The sequence below is a fragment of the Scyliorhinus canicula genome, chromosome 8 (assembly GCF_902713615.1).
Source record: "Scyliorhinus canicula chromosome 8, sScyCan1.1, whole genome shotgun sequence".
Classification (NCBI taxonomy): Eukaryota; Metazoa; Chordata; class Chondrichthyes; order Carcharhiniformes; family Scyliorhinidae; genus Scyliorhinus; species Scyliorhinus canicula.
The window spans coordinates 79,438,987-79,465,232 of NC_052153.1; the positions used below are offsets into that span (position 1 = coordinate 79,438,987).

The window sequence follows — 26,246 nt, forward strand, 5'->3', positions numbered from 1 at the left end:
TATTGTCGAACTTCTTTTCCCTGTTCAGTCCTCCCATCTCTTTCTCCCTAAAGCATTTTGGGATATTCTATTTATAGGTTCCGTCGAAATCCAAATTATTAATGAAAGCTAAAAAGTTGCATTCATCCATATTTTTTTGTGTTGCTTCTAATAACCATTTTAAAAAAAAAATTCTACAGAGATGCCATCAGCTGCCTGGTCCCAGCACCTAATGAGCATTATTCAAATTTTGAAGGAGATTGTAGAAGATGAAGAAGTCACCCGGTAAGCTTTTTGCTTTGCTATAAATTATTTTCAGCAAATGAGAACTTGAAACATTTTCACAAAAGGTCTTTTTTCTATCCTCAAGTTTGCACAAGAGACCTTTGTTCTCTCTGAACATTTGTCCTGTGTCAACTGTTACCTGTGTTATAATAATACTCTGATGGTTAAAGGCTGTGTTTATTACATTAAGAAGACAGTTCCTTAATCTTATGCATCCCCTTTGATATGTGAACTACTCCAGGCTGTGATTTGAGACCTTAATGTAAACATTTTTCATTCTTACTCCCTTTTCATTGAAAATTGCTGAGAAATGTTATCACATAAATTTTGATCCTTCTAACTGCATGATTCAGTCTTCTTCAGTCAGAGCCCGGTATTCTATTAATAAAGCTGTGAAGTTGCAAATACCTTTTGTATAATCCTACAATACTCATGGTAACAAACTTCTCGCTAAGCATTTATAATTTTTAATTAGATGGTTTTATGAAGACTTAGAATTATGGTTGTTATGTGCGACTTCATTACTAGCATTGGTTAATTGTGAGGTCTTTGGATGGTACCAAAATGATAATACAGAATTCAGAATTAAAATTGTGTTTTCATCTTCTGCTTGAGATGAGCTTTCAATCTCCAATTCATGCAACTCTAAGACTGCCTATTTCTGCCCGCATAACTTTGCCCGTATCTCCGCTCATCTGCTGCTGAAACCTTCATCCTTACCTTTGTTACCTCTAGACTTCACTATTCCAACACACTCCTAGCTGGTCTCCCACACACTCCCTCCTGTAAACTTGAGGTCACTGAAAACTCTGAGCGTCTTACTCGCAGCAAGTCCCATTTCTCTATCTCTCTTGTGCTTTCTGGCCTACATTGGCTCCCAGTTAAGCAATGTCTTGAGTTTAGAACTCTCATTCTTGTATTCAACTCCCTTGCATGCGATGCCGCTTCCTATCTCTGTAATCTCTTCCAAACCCGAAGCTCCAAGATAGCTATGCTCCTCTAATTTTGGCCTCTTGTGCATTCCCAGTATGTATTCATAATTATATATGAATATATATTCCTCCACGGCTCATCAGTAAGTTGTTGAGTAGCACTCTCGACAACTTACTGATGAGCCGTGGAGGAATCCAACTTAAAATAATGAATATTTTCACAGTTAGACAATGTTATTGCCTAGTGATCTTGTAATGCATTGCGGATGGAGACATAAGGAAATAAGAAGTAGATGCAGGAGTAAGCCGTTTGGCTCCTCAAGCCTGCTGTGCCATTCAGTAAGGTCACAGCTAATCTTAGCTTCACTTTCTTGCTTGCCCTCCATAAGCCTGTAACTCCATTATTGATCAAAGATCTCTAACTCAGCCTTGAATATATTCAATGACCCAGCCTCCATTGTCTGTGAAAAAGAATTCTAAAGATTAAATGCTTTGAGAGAAGAACTTCCTCCTCACCTATGTCTTAAATGAAAGGCCCCCTTATTTTTAAACTGCGTCCCCAGATCTAGATTACCACATGAGGGGAAACATCCGATCAGCATCTACACTATCAAGTTACCTCTATGTTTCAATAAGATCACCTCTCATTGTGCTAAACTCTAGGGAGTATAGGACCAACCTGCTCAACCTTTCCTTCTTAGACAGCAACTTCATTTCAGGAATCAGCTTGGTGAACCATCTCTGAACCACTTTCAATGCAAGTATATCCCTCCTTGCGTTTCAAGACCAAAACTGCCCACAAACTCTAGGTGTGGTTTCAACAATGCCCTAAACAGTTGTGATGTGGAGATGCCGGCGTTGGACTGGGGTGAGCACAGTAAGAAGTCTTACAGCACCAGGTTAATCATATTGCATCTTTGACTCTGTCTATACATATGTTTCTGAAACCCACCTCTTCATTCACCTGAGGAAGGAGCTGTGCTCCGAAAGCTAGTGATTCAAAACAAACCTGTTGGACTTTAACCTGGTGTTGTAAGACTTCTTACTGTAAACAGTTGTAGCAAGACTTCCCATCTTTAATGCTCCACTCTTCTTGCAATAAAGGCCAACATGCCATTTGCCTTCCTAATTTTTTGCTGTTGATCATTGTATTTTTTGTGATATACCATAGCGTTCTGCAATCTCTCTCCATTTAAATCATATATTCTGCTATTCCATTATTCCCTTCAAAGTGGACAACCTCACATTGTACTCCACTTGACAAAATGTTACACACTCACTTAACCTATCTCTATATCACTTTGCATACTCTGAATCCTCACAACATGCTTTCCTACCTAATTTGTATTGTCAGCAAATTTGGCTGCAATGCAATTGGTCCTTTCTTCCAAGTCATTAATACAAATCGTAAATGATTGAGGCCCAAGCATTGATCCCTGTGGCACTCTAGTAGTTACAATTAGTTAAATTGAAAATGACCCATTTAACCCTACTCTCTGTTTTCTGTTAGCCAATCCTCTATTCGTGCTAATGTATCACCCCCACCACCATGAGTTCTTATCTTGTGTTGTAACCTTGCAGAATGCTTTATGGAAATCCAAATACACCACATCTGGTGGTTCCCCTTTACCCACCCTGTTTGTTACATCCTCAAAGAATTCTAATAAATTTGTCAAACACGGTTTCCTTTTCAGAAAGCTATATTGACTCTACATAATTGTATTATGATTTTCTAAATGTCCTGCTAATGTCCTTAATAATGGATTCCAGCATTTTCCCAAAGGTGAATGATAGGCTAACTGGCAGAGTTTCCTGATTTCTGTCTCCTTTTTTGAATAGGACTGTTACTTTTGAGGTTTTTCAATCCAGAATGTAGATCATGTTGCAAGATTACAACTCACTGCATCCAATATCTCTGCCACCACCTCATTTAAGATCCCAGAATGCAGACCACAATTCCTTCCTTTTCCTTGTTATATATTTATAAAAGCCTTTACTGTCTGTTTTTATATTTCTCGCCAGTTTTCTCTCACACTCTAATTTTTCTGTTGGTTATATTTTTAATCATCTTTTGCTGGCTTCTGGCCTATAGACAGGGGCTGGTTTAGCACCATGGTCTAAACAGCTGGCTTGTAATGCAGAACAAGACCAGCAGCGCGGGTTCAATTCCCGTACCGGCCACCCCGATCAGGCGCTGGAATGTGGCGACTAGGGGCTTTTCACAGTAACTTCATTGAAGCCTACTTGTGACAATAAGTATTATTATTATTACCATCAATCTTCACTTCCTTGTAAGCCTTTTTTTTCAATCTATTAAGCCTCGTCATGCCCAATTCCGGATGCAACGAGGCCTGTAAACGTGAGATCTCAATGGGTGCAATCCAGATATGCATATTCAAATGAACAGACAGGCTCACTTGAATATGTTTGCGCCAGAGTTACCCAAGGCATGGGATCTAATGGCCTCACACGGAGACCCCGAGTGGGTGCTGTCCAGCACTGGTTTCCATAAACGTGGACTAGGCATACCGGCACTTGGGGATATTCCCAGACGATCGGGGGCCCGTGGGTGGTCGGGCTGTGGGCAGGGTGGTACCCTGGAACTCCCATTGCCACCCAGGAACTGTGACATGCCAGCCTGGCACTGCCACCTGGGCACCCTGGCAGTGCCATGCTGGAAATGCCAGGATACCCAGGTGGCACAAACAGGCACTGCCAGGGTTCCAGGCTGGGAGTGTCAGGGTGCCTAGGTGGTGTCTTTCCCAGGTGTCTTGCTGGGGATCAGGCCCGGGGGTGCCCTGCCTTTCTGATGTGCAGTGTGGGGCGGGCTACGGTGTAGGGTTCAGAGATCAGGGTGCTATCTCGCCCTGCACTGGCAAGCTGAGCTTGCTCGTCCAGGAAATTAGCTTAAGCTCAGCTTTGGCAGGGCTTTCCTCGCTGAGGCCCGGAAAAGAAGCAGAGTCCTGTTTAATAGCGGGTCGTTCTCAGTGCTGCAAGTACTGGGAAACATCCAGCTAAACCCGTCCAAAACGAGTCTGTTTCCTTTCCATTAAATCGTGTCCAGAATCTACAACTCATGACTCCTGGGAGCTCGGTGAAATCTGAGCATTAATGGAGTCCAGAAAAGGCAAAGAGCTGAAGGATCCATCTGGAATGTTTTTCAATTATTGATGATCTTGAACACAAACTTACAACTGATAAGAATCTTGAATTAGCCATTATAGCTTAAACGGAGTTATAATATTTATAATTACAGATTTTTGGTTCAACATAAATTGGACATTTAAATAAGCTGCAATTTTATAGTGTTACAAAGCAAAAACTGATATTTGTAAAATAACTCCTGCTTATAATTCTCTTTCCCTGTTGATGGAAAGAAAGCAACCTCTGCTCTGGGGCGGGATTCTCCCCTACCCAGCGGGGCGGGGTGTCCCGGCGTAGCGGAGTGGCGCCAACCACTCCGGCGTCGGGCCTCCCCAAAGGTGCGGAATTCTCCGCACCTTTGGGGGCCAAGCCCTCACATTGAGGGGCTAGGCCCGCGCTGGAGCGGTTGGCACCACGCCGACTGGTGCCAAAACCGGCACCAGTGGCCTTTGACGTCTGGCGCCGGGGCTGGCCGAAAGGCCTTCGCCGGTGCCGCTGACGTCACCACCGGCGCATGCGCGCTGGGGGATTCTCTTCCGCGTCCGCCATGGTGGAGGCCGTGGCAGCGGCGGAAGGGAAAGAGTGCCCCCACGGCACTGGCCCGCCCGCCGATCGGTGGGCCCCGATCGCGGGCCTGGCCACCATGGGGCCACCCCCTGGGGTCCGATCGCCCCGCGCCCCCCCCAGGACCCCGGGGGCCCGCTCGCGCCGCCGATCCTGCCGCCACCAGAGGTGGTTCAAACCTCGGCGGAGGGAGAGGCCTCCCAGCGGCGGGACTTCGGGCCGGAGAATCGCCGCAGGGGGCTCGCCGCTCGGTGCGGCGCGTTTCCCGCGCCCGCCAATTCCCGGGTGGCGGAGAATTTCTGCCACGGCGGGGGCGGGATTTTCGGCGGCCCCGGGCGATTCTCTGACCCTGCTGGGGGTCGGGGAATTTCACTCCAGGTCTCTGTTAGAGTCATAAACATAATATTTAACCTGACCCCAGACTGGTGGGAGCTGAACACCAGAGTGTTCCAGCCTCAGCACAAGTATAAACTCCGAGTAGAATGCTAAAAGATCATTCACAAAATCTTTATTTTATGAATTCTGCTCTCCAATCAAAACTCCTCAAGTTTTACATTCAAATAAAACATGAACCCAAACCTCCTCCCACCAGCCTTCCCCTCATGTTAACTCGCAGGCAGGAGTACAACTTGCCTATCTCATTGTATATGAGCACTGTTTTAGCGGGGACAGGGCATCTATGCATCAGTTTTTGAAACCACCTCTGGAATTTTGTTGCATTTTAGTTCAATGCTACAGTCGCTCTTTCACATTAACAAATTGCTCAGGAACATTTTCTGATCTTGCATTTCAAGTGAATGCAACCTGTGACACCAAATAAGCTTTGTTTATAGTGTCAACTGTAGACTGTTGTCTTGGTGAAACTGTTATTTAGTTAGGCTTAAATGGCTGTCGTCAGGAAAAATGTTGATCCGTTCTGTTTGACTCATACAGGTACATGTTACTGTAAAAATACATTTGTTAATCTAATCCTTTTATATTAATAGAAATTTGTAACCCATTATTTTGTAGTAAGGAACTTCCATTTCAGTAGTTTTATTCCTGATGGAAAGTTGCCCACTGAAGAATATAATTAACTGACAGCACAGAAACAATTGGGCATGTTTTTCTCCATGCCATCTTTTCCACAAGCTGATTAAACTAACAAAGAATTGGGTGGGCTCCCTCATAACAGCGTATTCCTATCCACCCAGTTTTCTTGTGTTCACTGCAATGAGATCAGTCAGTAGGCTGGGATGGACGACCAGCTAAATCAGCTATGTTTCTTCCCTATCCCCTCTCCTTTTTTATGAAGAAACATTTTTTAGAATCCATGGTTTATTTGAATGTGCTTAGCTCATACACATTGGGAGCTCCAGGGAATTTTGTGGTCCATGATGTGGCCACGTGTTCGTAAAAATTTCAACTTGTGCACTCCGATGGAAATATACAGTGATGTAACTAATTTTATACCCTTAAATATAGGGTTATTATGAATCTAAAAAATATACTGTTTCAGTAATTAATAGAAAATTGCCAATTTTTCCCCTCTTAATTGGCAGACAATTTTAAAATAGAACTAGGTATCATAGAATTCCTACGGTGCAGAAGGAGGCTATTTGGCCCTTTGAGTCTGCAACGACCCTGTGAAAAAGCACCCTACCAAGGACCAATTCCCTTACCCTATCCCTGTAGCCTCAAATAATCTGCACATCTTTAGACACTAACGTGCAATTTATCATGGCCAATCCACCTAAACTGCATATCTTTGACTATGGAAGGAAACCACGGCACCTGAAGGAAAGTGCATACTCTACAAAGACATCACCCAAAGCCAGGATTGAACCAGGGTGCCTGGTGCTGTGAGGCAACGGTGCTAACCGCTGTGGTAGCTTGCTACTCCATTGTATGGAAAATAAATATGAATTAAGAGTATGGGAAATGCACAGGAAAATGGGAGATAGTCCAAGAGATGTGGTGTCCTGAATGATTTTCTGTGCTATAGCATTCTTTGATTTGTGATATATGTTTTTTTTAATATATCATCCAAGAGTCTATAATACATGCAAAAACCCATCATGTTCAAAAATCTCCAAAACAAACTACTGAGAAATTCCTGCAGGGAGATTTTATGGCTTGGTATTATTTTAGATCTGGTCCTGAATTGTTGCCTCATCTCCAGCAGTTATGGCAGTAAAGCAGGAGCATCTCTGAGAAATCCCCTGTGCAACCATAGATGGGCACTGAACCCTGAATACATCTATTTGCCTGGTCTTCATGTGATATATTCCAGTAAATGTGCTTCCAAGACTTATTTTCCTCATCAACCTTTTAGTGAACATGTCTTCAGCATGGTGGAATTTATGCAGGATATCTTGCAATATGCCTACCATCTTAATATCTTAGGCCGTTTGTTCAGTGCTACATATCAGACTTGCTTGTTGCTAAAATGTTTAAACCAAATTCTCATGGGGGCTTTGGCGTGAGACATGTTCATTGTGAGGTTTAATTTCTCTCCAGGAGCCCAAGTGATGGGTGTCCTTTTCCTCCTCTTCCTGAAGAAATTAACTTGTAACCAAAGATCCGCACCACAACTGTGCACCAATCACACACCAGGGATTAATTGCATGCACAGATGTTTTCAATTCGGAAGGATAACTTCTGGAACTCGGATATCTTGTACGCCACAATTCTACCCTCCTTTGATCACTCTTTGGTCCTCCTCAACGTGATCCAGAAGATCTGCATCCAAGCTCATGTAGGCATCTAGCGGTACCCTCAGCTAACAAAATGAGACCCTTCCCTCTGTTTTTGTATCTTGGGCTTCTCCTCTTGACTTACTTGGTGTTCCATTTTAATTCAAAAGGACCTGTATTTTATGTAATGCCACTCACAGCATCAGCTTTTTCCAAAGATGGGCATTTAGTGCACCAGAAAATCGAAGACTAATTTGATTTGGTCATGCTGTAGAAATTAACAAGTAGGCACGGCGAGTCCTCTTTGATCAAACTTTATTGGCTTGTGCACAAGGAGAACAACACCGTGGGATTCAGTGCAATGTTCTGCCGAATCCAGCGAAACAATGATACTTATAATATTTTCAACCAATAGGTTTACAGCATATATGTCAAACTCAAGGCCCGAGGGCCGGATAATTATCTTTGGCCCGCGAGATAATATCTAATTACTTTTTTTAAAGTTTAGATTAGCCAATTATTTTTTCCAATTAAGGGGCAATTTAGCGTGGCCAATCCACCTACTCTGCACATTTTTGGGTTGTGGGGGCGAAACCCACGCAGACACGGGGAGAACGTGCAAACTCCACACGGACAGTGACCCAGAGCCGGGATCAAACCTGGGACCTCAGCGCCGTGAGGCGGTTGTGCTAACCACTAGGCCACTGTGCTGCCCTAATAATATCTAATTACTATTAAAGCTGGCCCCAGCAATTGAAGCGCCTATGGCGTATGATATGGCTGATGCCGAGTTTATTCAGGTATAGTGTGAATCACAAAGTGTTGGCCTGTGGAAAAATGTTTTCATTAGAAATTACTCTGGAAAAGCTCCAGATAAAGCAATAAGAAATAAATGCAACTAATTTCTTTATTTATTTAATATTTAATGTTGTTTTTATAGGCAATAACCTAAGCTTTATTAGTTCCAGGTTCAATAAGTTCATTTCAATAAGTTTTGCAAAAAAACATTGAACCAGTCGACTTGTCCCGATTTTTAAATTTTGGCCTACGGTGTATTTGAGTTTGACACCCCTGGTTTACAGTAACAGTCCAATTCCTTAATTTACATGTAAACACACCAATAATATCACAGTTAAATTTTCATTTTAAACCAATGAAAGTACACCATTTCTAGCCACTAGAAAACAGGGTAAGTGGACCAATAGAAAACAAGTATTGTCAACCTTTCGTTTGCATACCATAGGCGGGACTCTCCGACCCCCGCCGGGTCAGTGACTCCCGGAGGGGGGGGGGGGGGGGGGGGGGCGCGATTCCCGCTCCGACGCCGGCTGCCGTATTCTCCAGCGCCGATTTTCGGGCGGGGTCGGGGATCACGCCACGTCGTGGGGGCCGTTGGCAGCGGCCCCCCTGGCAATTCTCCGGGTCCCAATGGGCCAAGCGGCCGTCGGTTTCCGGCCAGTCCCACCGGCATGGATTGGATATGGTCCCACACGGCGGAACCTGGCTGGTAGGCCGGCTGGTGCGGTCCTCGAGGGGGAAAGGGGGGGGGCACAGGTTATCCTGCGCCGGGGGAGAGGGCCTGGCCCGCGATTGGGGCCCACTGATCTGTGGGCGGGCCTGTCCCGTGGGGGCACTCGTTCCTTCCACGCCGGCCCCTGTAGGGCTCCGCCATGGCCGGCACGGTGAAGACACCCCCCTGTGCATGTGCCAGAATACACCGGCCGGTCTGCGCATGTGCTAAACCACGCCGGCGATTCTGCGCATATGCTAACTTGCGCAGTCCCTTCGGCGCCGGTTGACGCGACGCCAACCCCTCCGGCGCTTGCCTAGCCTCCGGAAGTGTGGAGAATTCCGCCACTTCTGGTTGGCCTGATGCCGGAGTGGTTTGCGCCATTCTTGGCCCCGGGCCAATTTGCCGATTGCGGTGAATCCTGCCCCTTATGTTCCCACCTGCCCTTTGGTGGTTACTGTAGTTTACAGAAAGCATATTTTTGTTTTGGCTGCATCCATCATTCTGTCTCTGCAGACCCACGTCATTCACTAAGAAACAGTTTATTATGGATTCCACAAATTCATATCAAACCAAGATGCCAAAAAATGGACTGCATTCAAGTTTGGATCAGTTAGCGTGCTTGAAAGAGAATCTATCAGCAAAGAGAAATAAGCAGCGCAAAATGTTTATCCAACCTGTTCCTCCCAGTGCTTTGTTTGAAAGGCCATTCTTCATATGAGCACAAGTGGTGTATTGTGGCATGCTGTTCAACTGTGGGATTCACTGAGGAGGTTAAAGCTTTTACTCAACTTTAGCAAATATTCTTTCTGAAGATCTGATAGAAATATAAGGAATGGAGCATTGAAGGGATAGGCAACTCGACTTCTCAAGCCATTCAGGAAGATCTTGGTTGAACTTCCACTCCAACTCCATTTTTCCCACCCTGTCACCTCAGTGCTAAACAATCTATTAATTCCATTCTTGAATAAATGATGATTGGGCATCCCACAGCTCACTGGCATTGAGAGTTACAAAGATTCCCAGTCCTCTCAGTGCTGAATGTTCTTCAGATCTCGGGCTTAAATAGCCGACCACTTATCCTGGGACTAACCCTATATCTGAACTATTCAGCCAGGGCAAATCAGCCTCTCAGAATCTTATATGTTTCAATTAGATTATTCTTTTAAATTCCCCATTCTTTTAAATTCCATCAAAACTGTATCTCTTTACAGATTTCTTGAACATTCTTGGGTTACGTTTTCTACCTTGCAAGAAATTGGAAATTCTGGAAGATCAAAACCAATACATCCTCTCTCTCTCTGATGCCACTTCTTTTAAAATTCTAGGGTGTAGAGCATTAGGTTTCGGGGATTTGTCAGGTTTTAGACGCTTTATTTTTTTCCATTACTGCTGCCGCACAGCTCCAGGGACCCGGGTTCAATACCAACCTTGGGTTACTGCCTGTGTGGTGTTTGCACTTGTCTGCGTGGGTTTCCTCCGGGTGCTCCAGTTTCCTCCCACAGTTTAAAGATGTGCAGGTTAGGTGGATTGACCATACTAAATTACCCCTTAGTGTCACAAAGGTCCGGTGGGATGACTGAGTTACGGGGATAGGGTGGAGGCATGGGCTTAAGTAGGGTGCTCTTTCCAAGCTCGGTACAGATTCGATGGGCTGAATGGTCTCCTCCAGCACTGTAAATTCTATGATTCTATACTTCTTTACCTCACTCTCATAAGACCCTTATTTCTGCACAATTTCCAGTATGTTCCATGAAGATAGACTCAAAATATTTGTTAATGTCTCTGCCATTTCTTATTCCTTATAGCCAGTGAAACCAAGTCCTAAAAAGCTCTTAGTCAATTTTTATATTTCTTGCTAGCTGAGCCCCATATTCTATTCTCTCTCAATTTCAATGTCTTTTAAAACCTTTAAATCTTCAATTTGCTAATCTTTCTGGTGAAGCTGCTTCTTTTAATCTAACACTATTTCTGGTTGGTAATAGTGTAACACTTTACCAGCGGAGTTTTTATTCCTCAGAAAAATGTATATTCGTTGAGAATTATTTTTTTATATGTTTGCCATTGCTTATCTACAGTCATATCTTTTAATCTAATCTCCTAAACTGCCTCAAGCAACAGTCCCTGTACACTCCAATAGGTGTTCAGCTATACAGTTATACAGCATTTTCATAGAATTTACAGTGCAGAAGGAGGCCATTTGGCCCATCAAGTCTGCACCGGCTCATGGAAAGAGCACCCTACCCAAGGTCAAGACCTCCACCCTATCCCCATAACCCAGTAACCCCACCCAACACTAAGGGCAATTTTGGACACTCATGGCAATTTTATCATGGCCAATCCACCTAACCTGCGCATCTTTGGACTGTGGGAGGAAACCGGAGCACCTGGAGGAAACTCAAGCGCACACGGGGAAGATGTGCAGACTCCGCACAGACAGTGACCCAAGCCGGAATCGAACCTGGGACCCTGGAGCTGTGAAGCAATTGTGCTGTCCACAATGCTACCGTGCTGCTCTTTCTTGTGGAAATTTATATAACAAGTTATTATCAAGCTGTTCTAGGCAAACAGCTCTTTACAACATTGTATGTTTCAAAGGAATTAATAGAATTAATAGTGACCTGCAAGATTCCGATGTGGTGATAACAGTAACGCCAGATGAACGCAGCTGTCCGGCACATTTAATAGCTACAAATACGCTGATGAAAGTTACACATGAAATATTACACACAAAAAAAATTCTTGGGTGGGGTAGAGTATAATATTTCGCTTAACTTTGGGAAAAGATTGGAATACGTTGCAGATTTTAGTTGTTTATTTTGATGCTAGCTTTCAATTTTGCTGATTTGTGTTGCAGAACCTCTGTAAATCTATTTGAGAATTGGTTTTTACTGGCACATTTTGGAGACTGGGTAAATGTTGCCTTGCAGCAATTGATGATGGCAGACGATATCTCAGAGATGCTGCTTTGGCTTTTGATGTTCTACTATGAGCCACATATGGAAAACCAAAAAGAGAATCACTCACAGGTGAGTTTCCATCACCAGCAATAGATTTAATCAATAATTTCTAGTATCTTTTGTTTTCTTTTTCATATCTCCTTGCACTGTCTCAGGGACATAGAAGAATAGTTGCAGCTTCTATCAATCACAGATTCATAAGTCTTGCATAGATACCTGTTAAAATACTTCTTGAGAGGCTAGATGAGTCTGAAATGTTTGTTTGGCAAGGGGAGAGAGTTAGTTGAGACGACAGGCAGTCTACCAGCTTGAGGATGAGGGAGGAGGGGTAGGGGGGATAGGGAGCTTTCAATGACCAGGGGATTTTCTTTGTCTCATCCGTTGAGTGAGGAGTTGCCATCTTAGGTGGGCCTGGGGCCGAGGAACTGATGGTGAAGGTAGGACTCATCATGGTGACTCAAGGGTGTGTGGGGGGGTGGGGTAGAGGAGGGGGCAGAGAGGCGAGAAGCCCCCAGCAAGGTTAGTCACCTGGAACGGAACGTATGAGGCCTGGGGGAACCAGTAAAGAGGGCGAGGGGTTTTACAAGAGACCCATTTGTGAGTTATCTTGATTAATAAGAGGATCCAGTTCTGGGCGGCGAGGGTCATAGCTGATTAGGGGGGACGGTACACTAGAGGGTATGTTGTAGTCCTAGTGAATGTGCACACCCTGAATTGGGACAATGTTTCATTTATAAAACAGTACTGGCAACAGTAACCGATCTGGACACCCATGAGTCGTACTCTTCTCTTGGGGGGGTGGGAAGAGAAAACTGAGTACTCGGCGGGAGTTATTTCAGATCGTGCTCCATATTGGGTGGACCTGGTGTTGGAGGTCAGTGGGAGCATCGAAGGGGATGGCAGTTAGATGCAGGGCTGCTGTTGGACTTCGAGTTCTGTGGAGGATTTTGAGGGCCATACAGGAGTATGTAGAGCACAACGATAATGGGATAGTCTTGCCCTCGGCTTTGTGGGAGGATCCGAAGGCTGTGATCAGAGGAGAGATCATAGCGTATAAGGCACATGGGGAGGTGATGGAGGAGCGACAGAATCTGGTGGGTGAGATTCTAGGAGTGGATCGTAGGTATGTGACGGACCCGACCAAGGAGCTCTTGCCTTGCATGAAAAAAATAATAATAATCTTTGTTGTCACAAGTAGGCTTACATTAACACTGCAATAAAGTTACTGTGAAAAGTCCCTAATCGCCACATTCTGGCGCCTGTTCGGTTACACAGAGGGAGAATTCAGAATGTCCAAATTACCTAACAGCATGCCTTTCGAGACTTGTGGGAGGAAACCCACACAGACACAGGGAGAATGTGCAGACTCCACACAGTGACCAAAGGCGGGAATCGAACCTGGGACCCTGGAGCTGTGAAGCAACAGTGCTACTCTCTGTGCTACCGTGCTGCCCACGTGCAATTGCAGTTTGACCTGCTGCCCACGGGAGGCGAGCGAGAGGGGTAGTGCATGAGTATGGGGAGAAGGCCAGTCATCTCTTGGCTCACCAACTAAAGCGGCAGGAGGCGGCCAGGGAGATTATTCAGGTTAGGGTTTTGGAGGGTAGGCTGGTCTCTGCTCCGGATAAGGTGAATGGAGTGTTTAGGGCCTTTTACAAGAGGTTGTATATGTCGGAGCCCCGGAGGATAAATGGGGAATGGCAGAGTTCCTGGGGGGTTTGGAGTTTCCCAAGATGGGGGAGGAATTGTGGGAAGATCTGGATGCACTACTGGGCTTGGAGGAGATTCAGATAGCATTGGGGCAAATGCAAGCAGGGAACGCACCGGGGCCGGATGGGTTCCTGGTGGAAATTTATAAGATGTTTTCAGATCAGTTGGGTTCGTTGTTGCTGGGCATGTTTAGGAACTCTGGTGAGGGGCGCTCTCCTGAAGACATTGTGGCAGCCATCCCTCTCTCTGCTCCTGAAAAAGGAGAAGGATACCACAGAGTGTGGGTTATATCAGTGTTTTTCAAAGTGGGGGTTGCGACCCGCAAGTAGGTCGCGGGATAATGTGAAATGGGTCGCCAAGTGTTCTGCAAAAATGATCCCCGAGATCGCCGGACCTTGCTTCCCTTTTTCTCCCTGGGAGAATTCTGGCTACAGTGCAGTATGTAGCCATATGAGGCTGATGTAGAGGCCGGTGCCGTGGACTTTCCGCCTCCCTGGGTCACTCTTATAGTCATTGCCACTGATACAGCCTCCACCAGCCACTCGCGTTTGTGCAGCAGCTGATAATCCAGGTAGTCCGCACCTGCACATACAACCAAAGAGTTTAAAGGACAAAAATCAATCACCTTTAAATTTATTTCTGGCAAATACTCCTGCAGAGTTAGTTTCCAGCAGTGCTTTGCGTTCTTTTTTTTCCCAGGTCTGCATCTCCCACCCAAAACCAAGTGACTGCTGACTGGAATATGTTTCCACAAATACCTCAGTCAGTAACTCGTAGCTGGAGCACTGCCATATACAGGATTTCACAGATAATTCTTGTGTAGTCTGTGGGGTTCTCCCCACCGTTCAATTTGTCAATTGTCACAACGCTGATTTATGTTTGTCCCATTCTGAACTCGGCTCTGGGGCGACAGGTGTGGGTTTGTTTCTCCATCCATCCCAGTTAGGGGGAAATGCATCTGCTCAAGTACAGCTCACACGAAGAGACTGACTTCAGGGTTAACATTCTGAATCGGATGCATGTTTAATGTCTGCCACGGTTACCATTGTCAATGATACTTGAATATCTGTTACTATTAACGTTGTCAGTGCTGGTTCTATTTCTGCGCCAGTTAATCTTGTTGATGTCTGTTGAGTTTCAGTGACTCTTAACCTTGTCAATCACATCTATGTTTAAAGTCGTGTTGTGTGTGCATAAGAGGTTTGATGTATATTTTAAATGGGGAGCCGCTTTCTGCTCACTTTCTGAGATCAGTCGCTCTCTCAGTGAGACTGACTTTGCGATCAATGGTGAGTCTCCTTCCTTCCCCATCAGCCCGAATTCCAGGCTTGTTTCCAAGAAATTCCTCATTTCCATTTCAAACACCCCAGGGCTCTCCGATCAAAAGACTTGCCCACTGATCTGTGCAGAGATTTTTATTACAGGTTATTTATATCTCCAAATAACAATAAAAAATATATTTGTATTTATATTTTTTTTACATTTAATAATACAAAAGTGAAAATACAGACAATGAATGTGATGTTTGGAGAAGTAACTATGAAGAATCTATTGTGAACGTGGCGTGGGTCGCACGAGGCGGTCATTGTGTAAAAATGGGTCACCGGAAAAAACGTTTGAAAAACACTCGGTTATATCGTCCGATCTCCCTGTTGGATGTAGATGCCAAGTTTTTAAGCTAAGGGGTTGGCATAAAGCCTTTCCTTCTGGAGGTGGTGGGGGCAGACCAGACCGGGTTTGTGAAAGGATGGAAGTCGTCGGCCATTGTGAGGTGGTTGTTGAATGTGGTGCTTGCCGCTGTTGCTGGGTCGGAATCCGAGATAATCGTGTCATTGGATGCGGAGAGGCGACTGGGTGGAGTGGGGTGCCTCTTTGTGGTGTTTGAGAAGTTTGGGTTTGGTCCTGGGTTTGTGTCGTGGGTACGGCTGCCCCGTTTGCTTGTGTTTGTACCAACACCATGAGCTTGGGGTCTTTCCGGTTGCATCGGGATACGAGGTAGGGGTGTCCAATGTCTCCCTTGTTGTTTGTGTTGACAATTGAGCTTTGAGGGCCTTGAGTGGGACTGTTAGGGGAGAGTGGAGCATAGGGTGTCTTTATGTGCAGATGATTTTCTGTTGTACCTGAGGGACCCAGGATCGAATATAGGAAATATGAGTATTTTGCAGAGCTTCGGTTATAATAATAATCTTTATTAGTGTCACAAATAGGCATGCATTGACACCACAATGAAGATACTGTGAAAATACCCTAGTCGCCACATTCCGGCGCCTGTTCGGGTACACAGAGGAAGAATTCAGAATATCCAACTCACCTCACAATCATGTCTTTTGGGACTTGTGTGAAGAAACCAGAGCACCCGGAGGAAACCCACACAGACAAAGGGAGAATGTGTAGTCGCCACACAGTCAGTGACTCAAGCCCGGAATCGAACCCGGTCCCTGGTGCTGTGAAGCGACAGTGCTTACCAATGTGCTACTGTGCCGCCCTAGCTACAAGTTGAACATGGGGAAGAGCAAGTATTTCATGGTTGGTGCATCGGCAGAGGGGTGTCAGATTGGGAGGGTTGCCGTTTCGGTTGTCAGGGACTATATTTCGATACTGGACTATATTTCGATACTTAGGAGTCCAGGTGGCGGAGGATTGGGCGCGGGTCCGGAGGATAAATTATACCAGCCTGGTGAGTAGAGTTAAGGTAGACTTGGAGAGGTAGGATTGTCTACTGTTATCTTTGGAGGGCCGGGTCCAATCGGTTAAGATGAACATCTTGCTGAGAGTCTTGGTTTTATTTCAGTCTTTACCGGTGTTCCTGCCCAAGTCTTTTTTTTCAAAGGGTCGAGCAGCCTATTTCCTGCTGTATTTGAGCGAGTATGGCCGCGAGGATTTGGAGGAGGGAGGAGGAGGGGGGGTCCTTCAGAAGGAGAGACAGGCAGGCGTTCTAGTGCTGCCAAACATGCTGTTTTATTACTGGGCGGCCAATGCAGAGAAGGTGCTGGAGTGGTACAGGGATCCTTGGTCTCTGGGTTCAGATGGAGTCTGAGTCATGTAGAGGGACAAGCTTGGGGGCATTGGTAATGGCACCGCAAGGTACTCTGAGAACTCAGTGGTGGTGTCCGCGTTAAAAATATGGAGGCAACTTTTCCAACATTTTGAGCTGAGGACAGCCTCAAACTGGCTCCCATTTGTACTAGCCACCTGTTTGAGCCAACAAAGCTGGTTGCCACATTTGGGGCATGGAAAGAGAAAGGGCTGTAGAGAGTGAGTGATTTATTCTGGAAGGGTGGTTTACCAGCCTGAAGGAATTGAAGGAGAAATTTGGGTTATTAGGCTCGGACATGTTTAAGTTCCTCCAGGAATGGAGCTTTGTTAAGAGATTGTTCTTGAATTTCCGACGGTGTTGCCATCATCCTTATTGGAGAGGATTCTCTTCTATGCGGGGTCAGAGGAGGGCAGTATGTCGGGCATGTATGAACAAATCGGAAGAGTTGAGTTTGGTGGCAGGGGTAAAAGCTAAATGGGTGGAGGAATTGGGGCCAATACTGGAGAAAGAAGTATGGAGTGAGGCGCTGCGGAGGCCACGCCGCTTGTGCTAGACTGAGCCTGATACGGCTTAAGGTAGTGTTTCGATGCAACTCACCACAGCTAGGTGGTTTTTTGAGGGGGTGGAAGATAGGTGTGAGCGGCTTTCGAGAGGGCCCGCACACCACACATGTTCTGGTCCTGTTTCAAGCAGTGGGCTTTTTGAGGTCCTTTTTTTTAGCACCGATTGCCGATCCTAAATAAGGAACTGGAGCCCTGTCCGTGGCGACTATCTTGGGTGTTTTGGTTGTCTCGGAGCTGCAGACAGTTCCGGGGGGAGATGTCCTTGCCTTCGCCTCGTTGGTGGTGCAGAAGTAGATCCTGTTTGGCTGGGGGCTAGCAACGTTGTCGAGTGCTTCGGTGTGGCTAGGGGATTTAATGATGTTTTTGTACCTCGAGAAGGTGAAATGCACCACGAGGGGGTCGATTGAGGGTTCCACCGATGGCAGTTGTTTATACTGCATTTCCGAAAACTGGTCACTGTTAGCTGATAGAGTGGGGGGAGAGGGGTTCAAAGGTATAAACGGGAGGGTGTTGGGTGAGTAAGGGGGGCTCTGGTATCTTGGAGTGAAGGGTCATTTTTGGGTTTTGCCTTTGGTTTAAGGGCTGTTGTTTATTTTATTTTGTACTTGTACAAAATGTTAAAACTTCTATAAAAACATTTCCAGAAAAAATTAGAGGAAATCTGTATCATCCAGTAAATAACAGCCAACTGGAAGACAGATCCTGCCTGACAACCCTTCTTGACATCTTTGTGAACATTTTATTCCAAGTAAAAACTGCAGAGGATTATGATGTTGTGTTCTTGGATTTACAATAACCTTTTAATAATTTAAAAAAAAAAACTCATTTCCTGAAATTGAAAAGAGTGGAAATTCATGGTGAAGCCTGGTCTGCATAAGAGATTGACTTAGGGAAGGAAAGTTGCAATTACTTATTAAGAGAGTGATATTGGGGTGAGAGGGGTTTTCAACTGAGTGGCCCAGAGAATGATGCTGGAATACCGAGCATTCCTAACCCACTATAACAACTTGAATTTTAGAAACTAAATGCAAATCAGTAAAATTTACACTTGATGTTAAAATTGAAATAGAGTTGGAAGGAACAAATCTGCAAGAAGCACTAAACTATTGTGAAACTCATTATGAGCGTGATCAAAATACTGAACATTGGGAAACAAAATGGGTGTTATTAGGTATACTGAGTATATTGTGGGAATAGGCAATGTTGAAATATCAGGGGTAACTATAGATTTAACAAGCAAAATTATTGTGTGGCTGTATTAAACAAAGTGAACAGAAAAATTCCAGTATGGAGGCTTTGGGAATTCCAGCTAGTTAGCTCTTTAAAAGCCTGAGCATGACTCTCACTACCTGGGAAATTGCTCTGCTCCCACTGAGGCTTGGAGTGGATTGACTGACTATGTTACAAAACAAAGGCCACACAAACTCCATGAGCAACTTAAAATTTCTAATACTTAACTTTTTGTTTTTGGTCCTTTCCTTGGCCTCTTTTCCTCTGGTGCAGTGGCATGGTGTATGGAGCGGATAATTTGATTTACCCTTCATGGCACACTTTGCCTACCATCTTATGCAAATGAGCCAGTCCCTGTAATTTTGGGTGGTATGTACCTCTTTTGAGAGCTGCATTTCCACTGCTAGAGTGAGCTGATTACAGTTTTGATTCCTGAGCACTTAAGACATCAATTCTTCGGGAGGTCGCAGGCAGTTTTAGACATATGAGCTTGGTCTGCAATTAGGATTCCTGCACTGCTGAAGCCCCTGACTGATTTGGAAATAGGAAGGTCGGGAAATGTTAAATATCGTGAGCAGACACCCAGAACTGAAATGCTGACCTAAGGGAGCGGAAGTTTCTGTGTAGCTGTCTGTTGCAGTTCGAGTATTTCTGTGGGGCTCTGGAGCCCACTGAAAATTATTCCAAAAGTGGCAACTTCTACCGGTTTTGGCAGTTATCTTGAGTGTAGGATTTTGGATATATTGGATTATAAGCATTTGGTGAAGGGGTAAACCCTGGGTTTGACTGCTGCGGACATGTTTTAAAAAGAATTTTAGTTTGAAAGACAACAAAGCTTTTAGGAGCCTGAGGTGCAACTAACCATTGTAAAAGCTACTAACCATTGTAAAAGCTTGGGCTCATGCAGTTTTGTTTTAATTAACGGGATTCCGTGGGGAAGACATTTTTCAGTTCTGATCTGGCTGAAGGCGTGGACAGTGAGACAGTTGTGCTCTAACTGTAAGTTAGTTAAAAGAGATTATCTGCATTTAAAGCAGTGCTGAGGACAAGGGGGAGCTGAAGCAAGCCAGTTGAAAACTTTTGAAGATATTCAGCCAGAACTTCTGCAGGAGCTCGGACCGGAATCAGATCTGTTCTGTAAAGCAGTGTTGAGATCTCTTTCTCAAAGAATAACTCTGTAAAGCAAGTATTCTTCTGCACCATTGGTATTTAGGGTGGATTGAAAGCTGAGATGGTCTATTTTCTTGTTGTTGAGTGAGAATAAAGATAGCAAGTAAAGGTATTGTATTCACTGTGTTGAGTAGTATTGTTTAAGGGGTAATTGTAATCTATTTTGGGTGCGATAAAGAATTTAATGCTGTGTTAGTCATAATGTTTTGTTTTAAAATGCCATTTCCCAATTTCTTTGTGCATTCACTCCTGGAGCATAGTTCCTTTCCTCAGTTTTAGAAAATTAAAATAAAATATTGGGGTTTTGGTCCAGTATCCTAGCCACTGTTAGGGTCTGGGACCGTAATACAGTGCAGTGACTTGCATGAATAATCTTAAACAGCAGGAACTCCGGCATCCGTCATGGCTAATTGTGGCTGAGGGAAATATGTGGTGTGACATTTTTCTATCGATATGAATGTGATTATAATGTTCCTGCCAGTTCGTGGATGGGCATATTGTGGACTCACCAGAAAAACTGCTGGAATTTCCAATATGGGAAGTATCATACCAGATCCAAGTTTCATGTTAGCCCTTCCCTATCACAATACCATAGCCCTACTTGGCTTCAGCTATTTCTAAGCCAATAAACTTAATTTTTTTCTGAGATGCAATTGCTAATTATGGTGGATAACCACAATTTAATTTATTTGGAAATGATAGCTTTTAAAAAGCTACAACTCACTGAAGCTCCAATTCATAGGTAATTACCATATTTGATCCGTGACTTTGTTATTCCTCCCTCCCATTTAGTTTAGTTTATGTCATCCCTTTTGGGTTTAAAGGAATTGTGAAGGGAGTTCCAAGAGTAGAATCAAAGTGGCTGATGGCTGCCTCAGTTAGGGTTGTAGAGTAGACCAGAGTTTAGACGATTGAAGGATGTTGGTGGGAAAGTAAGGTTGAAGGAGATAGCAGAAGGGTGGAATGAGGCCACCCTTTGAAAATGAGGATGAAGATTTTAAATTTACATAGAATCACATTAGCACAGAAAAGAGCCATTCAGCATAACCAGTACATAGTGGTGTTTATGCTCCACTTGAGCTTCCTCCCATTCCTCCTCTCCAACATCCTCCCTAATCTCTGCTTTTTGTTTTGCAACCGGCTTGCTTTTTATTCAGTTACTTATCAGAACATGTAAAGCCAGGAGACTTGAGCATTGGTCTATTATGTGAAATCTTATTGAAGACCTTTTTGAATTCCAGGCGTATTACATGTACTACAATTACCATTGTTTACTATCTATTACATTTTCGAATAATTCAATGACATTGGCCAAGCAAGACTTTCCCCGTTGAAATCCCTGTTGACTATTGTTATATTTTTGGTTTCTAGATGGTTTTCTATTTCCCCATTAGGATTCAATTTTATTTTCCCTACAACTGATGATAAGCTGACTGGGTCTTTAGTTCCCTGGACATGTTCTATCTCCTTAAATATAGGTATGATGTTAGCTGTTCTCTGGCAATATGCCTTTCTCTAACACATTACTGAATGTGTGTTTATTTTTACTTGATCATTGGATGTAAGCATTGCTGACTAGGCCAGCATTTATTGCCAGTGAGAAAGCAATGGAGAGCCACTTTCTTTAACTGCTGCAGCCCATGTGGTATAGGTTCACTCTCAGTGCTGATAGGGAAAAAGTTCCAAGACTTTGACCCAGAGATAATGAAGGACCGGCAAAAATTGTTCCAAGTCTGGCTGTTACGTATGTGGTAGTTTCCCAGGCACCTGTTGCCCTTGGTTTTCTAGATGGGGAAGTTGAGGGTTTGGAAAGTGTTGCCAAAAGATCCTTTCCAAGTTGATGCAGGGACACTGCTGGCACTGTCCATGGTTGTGGAGGGAATGAATGTTTCAGATTTTGGATTGGATACCATTCAGTTGGGCTTCTTTGTCTTGGATAATGTTGAGCATTTTGAGTGTTGTTGGAGCTGCATTCATCTGGACAAGTGGAGAGTATTCCATTGCATTCCTCAATAGTTCCTTCTAGATAATTTTTAGACTTTGGGGAGTCAGGAGGTAAGTTTCCCTTCACAAAACTCCTAGCCTCTGATTAGTTCTTGTTAGCCGAAGTAATTGCTTGTCTGGTAACCCCCCAGGATCAAACTGGCGAGAGTGGTTATTGGAGAAAAACAGTTTTTCTCCGATGTATTAACTTAATCTTTATCATGCTTAAGTATTTCTCAATTGTCATCTTAAACAATATTACATTAGTCATTATTGCCTAAATGTTACCTTGCTTTTATTTATCTCATTTGCTCTGATTAATTCACCATTTTAAGATCCAGAAGCAAATATTCTTTGCTTGAGCTTTTTACATACTGCACTAGATTAGAATTTAATCTTGTGTACATTGTAGGAACACCATTTCCTTATCTTCTTTATCTACCTAAATTGTATGTTGGCCTTTATTGCAAGAGAATTTGAGTGCAGGAGTAAAGTCTTGCTGCAATTGTACAGAGCCTTGGTAAGAATGTACCTGGAACTTTGTGTACAGTTTTGGTCTACTTGCTTAAGGAAGGGATATACTTACCAAAGAGAAAGTGCAATTAAGGTTCACTAGACTGAATCCCTTGGATGGTGTAATTGGCTATGAGGAAAGATTGAGGAGACTCGGCTGAGGCATGATGTTAGAAGGTCAAGCCAGATCATAGGATGTGACAGCAAAGTTGCGAGGTAGAGATAGGCATCGTCAGCATGCACATGGAATCAGATCTCATGACTGGGCAATACCATGAGGAGGATAGCATAAGATTATACGAGATGCCCTGGAAGTGTGGGGAAGGAAAGAGAAGCCATTGCTGGAGATATGCTGTCTGCAATTCGGATGGGAAGGAGGGAAGTCATGCAAGCTGACATAGAAAAAGCAATCAAGAATGGCATGTTTTACTTGAGATTTACTTGATCGTAGATCACAATTAAAATAATCCGTCAGCATCTACATCACATGATCACAACAAATTAAAACACGAGGCTTGTCACTTGTTTTAATTTTCACTTTAGGGGTGGGAATGGAAGGATACAGACTCTGTAAGTGCATACGGTTTTAGTTTAGGCAGGTACCATGGTCGGCCTAGGCTTGGAGGGCTGAAGGGAATTTTCCTGTGTTGTATTGTTCTTAATCTATTTCAGTATAAATACTAGTAAATCATTCATTGTAAATCATGCGTTATACCTTTGTGAAAAGTCAGCTTGCTGAGAGAATACATAATGCTGATTTCTCTGCCTTCTGCAACTAACCTTTCAGCTTAATAAGAAAGTTGTGAAATGTTGAGTGTAATCGGACATCTCATCAGTTCAAGTGAAATTGCATTGTGATGGGATTTTATTGATCCTTGACTGTAATGTCTAAGTGAACTGCTGGAGGTGATTTCTGCTTATTTCTTTCAATATAAATGATGATCACATCTGCTCAGGGACTTTCTCCATCTCCTTTCATAGACATTCTCTGGCCCAGCACCCTATGTAGATACAGTAAGAAGTCTTACAACACCAGGTTAAAGTCCAACAGGATTGTTTCAAATCACTAGCTTTCGGAGCACTGCTCCTCCCTCAGGTGAATGAAGAGGTAGGTTCCAGAAACATATATATATAGACAAAGTCAAAGATGGAAGACGATACTTTGAATGCGAGCATTTGCAGGTGATTATATCTTTACAGATCTAGAGAGAGGGGTAACCCCAGGTCAAAGAGGTGTGAATTGTCTCGAGCCAGGACAGTTGGTAGGATTTCGCAAGCCCAGGCCAGATGGTGGGGGGTGAATGTCACATTACGCTAGTTCAGCATTTTCCATTTTTCTTCTGTTCTAGTGAAGCTTTCCCTCCAGGCACTAGTTTATGTGCGTGTGCATGTATGCAAAGACTTGTTAAAGCACCTTTCACACCTGAAGACAGCCCATAACTTTTGATGTGTCGTCACTGTTTGAATATATTTACTTTTCCCCAAATAAATATTAGTTTATAAGTGAAGTCTTTATTATTTTAATACTGCTTGCAGGAAAACATGAAATCTGTGTACAATCAAATAAAGACACTAAGCAACAAGTCAACCTTGAATCTTGAGGATCTGCGGACTGCTTTATTCACTGGGAATCTCTGCACAGAACAAAATCACCTTAAGGAGCTAATCAATCACCTCCTCGTGAGCTTTTTATTATTTTCAGCTGGTGGACACAGAATAGCAAAGGAGTCTGTGCAACTTGTAAGTATCTGAAGTTGCTTTGTTTGTAGTTTGTGAAAGATAATAATACATTATCAGCTTTCAATTACAGATAAATTGCTCTTTTCAGTTTACGTGAATCATTACCACCACTTTTAAAATAAATGCATGTATTTCCATCCTTGTTTCATTAATGGACAGAAAAACATTCTGCATCAATTGTGTATTAATTTAATATTTTGTACTGTTTTATTTTAAAGTACCATACTTTTAGTGCAGAAACCTTCATGCTGCCCTGCACTACAGTGTTTACATTATTATTTGCCATTTCTCAGTTTTCTGATTGCTTCGATCTGAAGTTTAAATAGATATAGAACCATTAAAACGTTACGGTGTAGAAATGGGCCATTCAGCCCATCATGGCTGCACCGGCCCAAATAGAAACTAGTCATTTGGTTTAATCCCACTTTCCAGCACAATCCCACTTGTCAGCACTTAAGATCCAAATGCACATGAAGCCGTGAAAAACTGCCAAGACCATTTAAAGTGACAAGATTTAATCAGTTATCTGATCAATGTTTGATTTTTGCAAGTTCCCTGGATTTTAAATTTGTAGATTGTTGACCACACCTTGCTGTAACCCAGAATGCCATACTGGAAAAAGCTAGCTAGCAGGTTATAGGGGCTCTTGGTAAAGAAATCATGGGCAGGATTCTCTGGTTGCCAAAATCACATTCGAGTTTCTGACTAAATCAGGGGCAGCGCTGCTTTTGCGATGCTCCGGCCCTTAAAACATGCACCATATATCGACGGCCTCAGGACAATGTCCGAGGCCAGCCCCCTGATGCTTCATTCCCGACTGGCCGAGCTCCCGACGTCGGGGGAGGGCCAATCCACGGGCAGGGCTGGGGGCACTGTGGTGGGTTGGTCCAGGGCATGTGAGCTGGCTGAAGGGGAGGAGTATTTTGTGGGCCCACGAGTGGCTGCCGTCATGTTGCACGGTGCAGCCGCGGACCCAGCGATCCTTCAGGGTGTATCGGCAGCTAGAGCCGGGTGCTTTCCACTGCCGTCCTGCTAGCCCCCAGCAAAATGGCCACCGTTCCCACGCCGGCGTGGGGACATAGTCCCAGAATCGGAAAATCCAAATCCCATGTTTCTAAAATTTTACAGCCTCACCAGTTAAAAATAAAATTTAGAACCACTATAATTCCTCTTTTAATACAAGATGCTACCTATAAATTACATGCCTTCTATATTACAGTTCGCTGGAGCTGCCGCTGGTGGAATTTCAGAATTACTGGCTAGTACTGCACACAGACTAAAGAACAAACGATGTGGAGCATCTAAAGATGATACGGTGCAAAGCACTATTGAACTCCTGCAACAACAGTTACTGGAAACACAATCTGAAAGAGTGCAATCAAGTGATATCCTCCACTGAACAATATTTAATGATTTTGTGACTTTTTCCAATTTATTCATGTTTGAAATAAATGCATACTGCATCACTTTGTGGACTATTTCGCCCAGAATTTATTCCAAACAAAACAGTGTTTTGTTCTAATTAAGAAACATATACTTCTGAAGGTGGTGGAGTTTGGCAGAGAAAATAATTTGTAACAAAGCCAAGCAATTATATGCCAAATCAAAGTCAGATGATAGCACTATGTTCACACACAAATGACTCAAAATCATCAGTTAAGAAATGTAACAAGTAGAAAATCAGTGCAATTTCTTGACTTAAACTCTTGAATTCAATTCTGTGAAAAAACACAGAGATATTTTCTCATTTTAATGAAGCAGTAACCTAAAGAGATCCGTTGAAACTCTGCGTCTTTAAAAGGAGACATCTGCTTCACATTCCTAGTGTCTGATGCAGCCTGACTTGAATAAACTGCAGATACTTTTACTGCCATTTTACACTGCTTGACATTTACCTTGTATGCTCAAGGCAACGTGGAAGCCATACAATATTTTCCATTCAGTATTGTTTACACTGTCTCATTTAGGCATTTACATGTACCTTTAAATGGTTAGAAATTAGTGATTTTCTGAACTGCAATAATACATCGTAAATCTCTATCATTAATGTGAACTAACTGTAGCGATAACTCTAACTGTCGAGATAACTCTAAATTTTAAAGTATGGAAGTATACATTGCTATTGAAAGCTACAATTGTCAGTATGTGTAATGAGCTGCAAAAGAAACTTAATGGTTCAGCAGTTTCAATTTATCCAGTGTTATTGAAAGCAAGAATGGAAGAAGGCTAAAAAGACAGAATTTTTGAATGT

The 26,246-nt window shown here is 43.6% G+C and overlaps 1 protein-coding gene across 3 annotated transcripts in view; it reads left to right on the forward strand.

Moving 5' to 3' along the window:
* fancc (FA complementation group C) overlaps positions 1-25,470 on the forward strand; it is a 202,852-nt gene extending 177,382 nt beyond the window's left edge. For all 3 annotated transcript variants that reach the window (XM_038804799.1, XM_038804801.1, XM_038804800.1), the window contains 4 exons: positions 180-264; positions 11,947-12,118; positions 23,792-23,995; positions 25,215-25,470. In XM_038804799.1, the coding sequence (XP_038660727.1) occupies positions 180-264; positions 11,947-12,118; positions 23,792-23,995; positions 25,215-25,394 (641 nt within the window). In that variant the 3' untranslated portion in view covers positions 25,395-25,470. The remainder of the gene's footprint in view (positions 1-179; positions 265-11,946; positions 12,119-23,791; positions 23,996-25,214) is intronic.
* The last annotated feature ends 776 nt before the right edge of the window (positions 25,471-26,246 follow it).